At 37.9% G+C, this 7,727-nt stretch overlaps 1 protein-coding gene across 1 annotated transcript; it reads right to left on the minus strand.

Moving 5' to 3' along the window:
* Window positions 1–2,866: 2,866 nt before the first annotated feature.
* On the minus strand, window positions 2,867–7,517 carry LOC110446490 (sodium-dependent glucose transporter 1B-like). The gene is made up of 3 exons (XM_021491660.1): window positions 7,512–7,517; window positions 7,086–7,377; window positions 2,867–5,689 (listed from the first exon to the last, which is right to left on the minus strand). Exons 1-3 carry the CDS (start codon window positions 7,515–7,517, stop codon window positions 4,557–4,559), a joined length of 1,431 nt encoding a protein of 476 aa, XP_021347335.1. The 3' UTR covers window positions 2,867–4,556.
* Window positions 7,518–7,727: the final 210 nt, after the last annotated feature.

A 7,727-nucleotide genomic window follows, 5' to 3' on the forward strand; every position in this document is an offset into this window, starting at 1 on the left:
TATCCACAATGCTATCAGTTGAAAGAGCCACAGGGTGAGCTTTTTAACACTCGAGAATTTCCACGTAGATTGTTTACCTGCTATTAACGCTTTTATACTTGTTATTGCTGAGTAAATAGGCTTTGTTTCGTATCCAGATTTATACCAATGTTAAAACTTGAATCAGGTATCGAAGACCGATACATAATCATTGAATCGCACATCAAATATAGACATTGCATGAAAACATTAACCAATTTAAAAGGGACCTGGCCTTGTATACCTTAATGAATTACAAGTCCATTAAAGGTAACCAATATTTTTTCTACTCTGCATAGTTACTAATTGTTCAATGTTTAAATAGCATAAATGACGATGTTTTCTGAGTCTTTTATAAGAATAAAATAGAATTTCATTCATTGTAGCAATATCCTTTTATTTTCATTACATGATGTGGTTCATTTATGAGAGTATAACTGCAGCTGTTGTTTGCAGTGTATGAACACATAGCATGAGAATTAATGCAATGATTGCGCGACTACACGCTCGGAAAATTATTCTTCAAAACAAAACATTGAAAAAAAACAAGTTCCGGCACTTAAATGTTGCTTATCTAATACGGTTATTCTTATTATTTCAAATATTGTTTATTTTCTTAAGATTAAAACAAATGACTGAGTCGGACATGACAGCTTTGTTTTATGAATCGATTTTAAAGGAAACAGCGCATGACGTCGTGTGTTCCTCAGTTGCTATTCTAGTAATTTACATGTAGATAACACCGATCGCTCACTCAGTCATAGCTTGACAAATTAAAGGGACCAGTTGGTCTTGAAACGTTGCGACACGTTTAATACGTACATTGTTTGTGTAACAAGTAAAACTTTGATACAAACCTTTGTTGAGGTCATTGTCAGTCATTCTCGTTCGCGTAGTGATACATACACCGTGTAAATATGTGTACGTTAACAACCCGAAGGTTTCCAATGCTATTTTCGGACATAATCATAAGCACTAGGGATACGAGATTTGTAAACAAATGTTGAATCTCTGAATAAAAACCACATATAAAATTGAAAACGATGCCATTTCTCGTGTAATTAAGGTTAGCAAGTACGTGAATCGTTTTGTAGGGTCACCCAAGGCTGACTCGAGTGATGGCAACGTGGCGATTGTTCGTCGTGGGAACTTTGACGTTATCGCTAAATCTAACACAATCACGTGTCCCACAAAAACATCTGACAATGACGGGGTTCCCACACAAACTTCCATCTCAAATGCGTCCGTTTTGTCTTCAATGTAGTACGGTATGTTGACAAATTAATCGTTCACAAGCTTCTCCTTCAACTTCAATGTCAGCGTTTGAAGGAAAACCTTGATAGAACTACAGTATAACCTGTCTAAACCGGATGGCACCGGGACCAAACTATTTGTCCGGTTTACACAGGTGTCCGGTTTATACAGGGTCGGCATGTCATTCTTTGAAATTACAAAAATGTAGTGTTTTGCATACGATCTGTATAAAAGTGGGTCAACATAAACAACAGAGAAATGAATCAATTGCAACGTTTAATTATTAACAAAATATAAAGTATCTATTACAAACGAATGACGACCCAACATTGGATAGCGCTAATTTGTTTAGAATGTGTTTGCTTTAGATTGTGGCTAACAGAGGACCGGAATAAACAGGTTGTTTTAACATGGTTTACTATGCCAACATTTATAAAACGCCGGTTTTCGGAATGAACAGGGTCAAGTTTATACAGGGTTTAACTACTATGATTAGATAAGGAATATGCCGGAACCACAAACCACGGCCTGTTTAGACAGGGATCCGGATAAGACAGGGGCCGGTTTGGAAGGTTATACTGTATAAATATAAGGATTACCTTTTCTTAGTTCAGGTTATCGGCTGGTAACTACAATGAGAGTGGTGAAACAATTTCACGTTATGGTAGACATCACTCCCACTGCTGTTTATTACATGGATTGGGGGGGGGGGGGGGGGGGGGGGGGTGAAACACACGTTATGGTAGACATCACTCCTATTGAGGTTTATTACACACGTTGGGGGTGATAAACACATACACGTTATAGTAGACATCACGCCAACTGCTGTTTAATACACGGGTTGGGAAAGGTGAAACACATACACGGTATGGTAGACATCACTCCCACTGCTGTTTATAACACAGATTGGGGTTGGTGAAAAACAAACACATTATGGTAGACATCACTCCTATTGATGTTTATTAAACGGGTTCGGAGTGGTGAAACACAAACACGTTATGGTAGACATCACTCTCACTGCTGTTTATAACACAGATTGGGGTTGGTGAAAAACAAACCCCATAACGTGTATGTGTCTCACCAACCCCAACCCGTGTTATAAAAAGCAGTGAGAGTGATGTCTACCATAACGTAGACATCACTCTCACTGCTGTTTATAACACGGGTTGGGGTTGGTGAGACACATACACGTTATGGCAGACATCACTCCCACTGCTGTTTATAACACAGATTGGGGTTGGTGAAAAACAAACCCCATAACGTGTATGTGTCTCACCAACCCCAACCCGTGTTATAAAAAGCAGTGAGAGTGATGTCTACCATAACGTAGACATCGCTCTCACTGCTGTTTATAACACAGATTGGGGTTGGTGAGACACATACATGTTATGGTAGACATCACTCTCACTGCTTTTTATAACACGGGTTGGGGTTGGTGAGACACATACACGTTATGGTAGACATCACTCCCACGGCTGTTTATAACACAGATTGGGGTTGGTGAAAAACAAACCCCATAACGTGTATGTGTCTCTCCAACCCCAATCTGTGGTAGAAACAGCAGTGAGAGTGATGTCTACCATAACGTAGACATCTCTCTCACTGCTGTTTATAACACAGATTGGGGTTGGTGAGACACATACATGTTATGGTAGACATCACTCTCACTGCTGTTTACAACACAGATTGGGGTTGGTGAAAAACAAACACGCTATGGTAGACATCACTCCTATTGATGTTTATTAAACGGGTTCGCAGTGGTGAAACACATGCACGTTATGGTAGACATCACCCCCACTACAAGTGTTAAATTATTAATACTTTTAGCTCAAAAACTAGCTATAACTTATAGTGTAAACTATTTAGTTGTACGAGCCCTATACCATTGGTTAGGAGTAGTGAAATACACACTACGTAACATCCCTCCCACTTGTTTTTAGCACGGTAAAGGAGTGATAAAACACATAAAAATGGTAAACACACTCCAACCGCTATTTACTACACGAATTGTGGGTGGTGAAACACATTAGGGGACATCATGCTCATTTTGTTTATTACGCGGGCTAGGTGTGTGAAAACACATACACGTGGTAAACATAAGTTCCACTGCTGGTCATTACTTGGGTCGTTGGTGGTGAAACACAGATCATGGTAGAAATCGCTCACATCTGTTATTCATTACACGGAGACACAAGCATTAATTCATTATTGCGACAAAGAACGATACATGTTTAGACAGTAAGAAAAAAACGAAGAAAATATGGATACTCAAAGGGAATCGTGAGAGCGTAGGGAATGGAATCCGCAAAATATCTAGAGGAAAGACGACCGTTGATTGCTTGTATCTGAAATGCCCTGTGTATTTTAAAATTGCAGGGTCAAATGATGAAAATGTGTAAACGAGCGTTATAATTTAAAAAAGACTCTCAAAGAGGATAAAAGGCAACGAAACACTGAATTTGTGAAACAAATCGTGTTTTTAGCAACAAACAATACACTATACCTGTCACGAAAAAGTAAATATTCGAACATTTGTATTTCCTGGTAGTAATCTATACAAAGATTTTATATTTAGATAGAAAGACAAACCGTATTAAGTATCAACACAAAATGGAATCAAAATGACGTCACTTCGTAAGGACAACAGAACACTGTCAGTACCATGATCAAACAAAAGTAAATTTCGTGACTTTTAATTCGTTACTGTTATCACTATTTGGTTATGCAGTTGAAATATTGACTAACGTACAAAGATAATGCTTATTTTTGCAGGAGTTGTTTCCCTTTGGCTAAAGTTTGGTTTCGGGTTTTTTAAAGAACACATGTTTACGTTATGTTGAGGATATCGGTTATTCAAAACTTAACCAGGCTTTACCCATTCTGATATTTTACGGATTCGCTAATATGATCAATTGCCCGGATATTTTTTGGCAGATTTAAAATCTAGTTTCCATTAGACATAGTCCTTACGCAAGAATGGATCAATGTCCCGTTTGTTTCGCAGGTGGCATTTTCGCAGAAATAAAATCGTTATCACGAATCATTGAAGCACAAAGTTAGCATTTATGATATGTCACGAAGAGTCTGCCCTGATCAGGGATGTGGCAGAATATGAAACAATGGTTTTCGATTGGTGCAATTGTCATTCATTCAAGTCTTAGACCTACGTTGTTCAATATTTATAAATGATCTGTCTAATATAATTTATGATTTATTTCCTCTGAGTTTGAAAATCGTATGTATCAAATTTATTTACGAAAGAATATATGTTATATATGATTTGTCTATATTTTGGTGTTCTCGATTTCTTTCTCGATGACATCTTCCGAAAATTCTTCATTTTTCGCAAACCTGTTTCCTTGGCCACATCCTATGAAGAGCAGAATGAACGCAAAAAGAACAATACAAGCTCCAAATCCCCCAGTGAGGTATATAAATGTACGGTAACCGTAGTTATCATATAGATATCCTATGATCCACATGTACGACATCCCTCCGAGAGCGCCACCTAGGAGGCAAAACGTGATGGCCATCCCTGTCATTTCTACATGGAAGTCTCCCCAAGCAATACCGGTAGGAAACAATGGCGCAATGAAGAAACCCATCGGCATTGAAAACACCCAGAGCAGAGTTGAGTCATTGTAGGCAAATACATTCAGGAGAACAGCAGATACTAGACATCCGCATGCTTCAATGATCATCAAAGTACGAATCGGTATCCACCGAGCTGTTACGAAACCGGTGAACCTGCCACACGAAAAACTGATCCAGAAAGCCGTGTTAAGAAGCGTTGCGTCATCGCCATCAAAGTTCAACTCATCAATGGCAAAGGTTCGTAGGAATTTGCCGTAGATACGTTCGCCGCCTACTGCAGTGAAGAAGTACAAAAAGAGAAACATAAAAATGACCACTCCGTACATCTTCCGTCCGCCAGTACAACTTCCAGGGTTAGCTATCTTCACAAAGGATTTCAATGTACCAATGAAAGATTTCGTTTGAGTGGCATTGCCGTCTGAAGCATTTGCATGGCTTTCGATTTCTTTGTCCGAAATTTTCATATTTACATCTTCACTAAAATTTGTTGGTTTTCTGCGATCGTTATATTGATAAAAATAGAACGCAAATGATACTATTACAGATATGCAGGCGACAATTAGATACGCCCATTCGATTCTGGAATCTTTTACGTATTCTATTGTCGTTGAGAGTGGTCCGGTCGTTGTTGAAGTCTGCAGTGTCGATGTCATGTTCACAGTTGCGTTAACACCGGATGTGCTGAGTGTCGGCGCAGGCACAGCCAGGAAAGGGTTAGCTATTTCCGGTACGATGAACGATCCAATACCGAAACCCAAATGAAGAGCGTGCATTGGTGATGAGGCTTTGTCTAGCCACATGTCCAGAATCAACTTTTGTCCCGCTGTAACAAAATATATAGCTGTTATCAATGAAGTGTTCAGCACAAGTCTATGTATTGTAATTTTGACATAAACATAAAACACAGGAGGAGAAAAAAATAATTTTAAAGAGGAATACATGCATAAACTTCATCTAAAAAGGTAAAATTTAAAAAGAAAACATGACATGTCACTTGTTTAAGCTGAACATTGGAGGAAATAATGAGTGTTTTGCAATAAATGACATCAAAAAGTGAAAAAAAAATCCTGCCTGTACATTTATCTATTTAACTTCAAATAACATTCGGACGGATGAATGCAATCCTTTTATTTACTAATGAAGAGCCATCGAAAGCCATTCAAATTATTCCTGGAAGTGTAACCTAGACCCATATAAACCACTCATTTAGCTGTATTTCTGATTGCATTGAAATGGTGTCTTATAGTGTAAGGTAAGTGCAATGTGTAAAGGACATACAACCATGTGTGCACGTGTCCGATCTGCAAGTTCAGTGTTTCGATTAAATATAATAAATGTCGTATTCGGCTTCAATGAGGATTCAAATAGTAAAGGCCGCGTTGTGCTTACAATACTCACACGACCAAACAATGGAAAGAAAATTTACAAAAAAATAACAATTTTTTGCTTCGCTTTTTTTCCCCCATAAGCGAATAAAATCCAATGTTTGTCTGCCAAGGTCTCAGAAGAGAAAATCTAATTTGCATACGTGTGAATAAAATCAATCAAGCAAGCGCTCAATCGATTTTATTTGCGTGTTATAAATAATAAACATATATATATATAAGTATTCATGTTGATATGAAAATTAGAAAAAAAAACATATAATTTCATATTAGAATGTGATACCCAGCCAAATTTTTCTGACGAGACATGGTATAAACTCACTGTTACAGTATCCCATGCTACATTCTAGCAGGTAAATTGGGAAACGCATCCGTTGACACGATGCACGCCTCCGTATCATGTCTACACAGAAAAGAACAAATGCGATCTCGTCCTTTTAAAGACATTCTTGAGGATGGAGAACACGCCAGATAAAAATGAAGGCAGACATTCAACGTTTTAACAACGTTTAACTTCATCGTTTTTTCAACGTTCATTAAGCATTAATAGGCTTGCTAGTGTATGCTGTATTACTAGACATATCAATACACACATTAATTTGATTTGACAAACTTAATTGATAAATACAAATGTATGTGTTCCCCTTTCTTTGTATTTCTAGTATTTAGTTTTACGTAACAAGGTGATTGACTCTGCCAATGGACTATCAGGTAATTATTTGTGGTTTAGACACAGGTATGAAATACTTTCACAGAAACAATGTTGAAATTTATTATCCAAATTCAAATACATTTTCCAAGCAAATAACGTAAAGCATTGATCTGCATACTTACAAATATTGATAACGCCTTCAAAAGTCCCAGCAAGGACAAACAGGGCCCATATAACGTTCACACTCGTCATATACGGGGCGATTGTTGTTACCACAGCTATTCCGTCCAGACATATCGCGATCATGAGGTTACAGAATGGATGCAGCTTGTCCACCAAAACCCCACCAATGGCCGCCCCGATAAAGAATCCCACACTTCGCCCAGATATAGCTCGGCTCACGTCCTCATAACTGCTGTCCGTCTTCAGCCTCAAGTCCTTGAGCGTAGGTCCGGTTATCTCCAGAGTCAGACCCTGAGGAAATAATCAATATTTCATAGAATTTAGAGACGAATTGACTGAAATCGACCATTCAAAAACGTACGTCTTCTAATATTTTTGTGTTTCATTTAATAACAAGAAAAAAACTGCAGCCAGGACACATATACCTTCATAATCTACCTGTTTTCTCGTAAGTTGTTACGAATCCCAGCAACACTGTCAGAAACTGTACCTCTATATTGGAAACTGATATTTTTGACATGACTAACTTATAGCTTCCATAAATCATTTCCGAAAGTATAAAAAAAAACTCATAAAGATGAAATAAACCAAACAATAATCAGTGTTCTAATAATAAAAAAAGATCGGAAATAGACCAGGAT

Source organism: Mizuhopecten yessoensis, unplaced genomic scaffold (assembly GCF_002113885.1).
Source record: "Mizuhopecten yessoensis strain PY_sf001 unplaced genomic scaffold, ASM211388v2 scaffold2729, whole genome shotgun sequence".
Taxonomy (NCBI): Eukaryota; Metazoa; Mollusca; class Bivalvia; order Pectinida; family Pectinidae; genus Mizuhopecten; species Mizuhopecten yessoensis.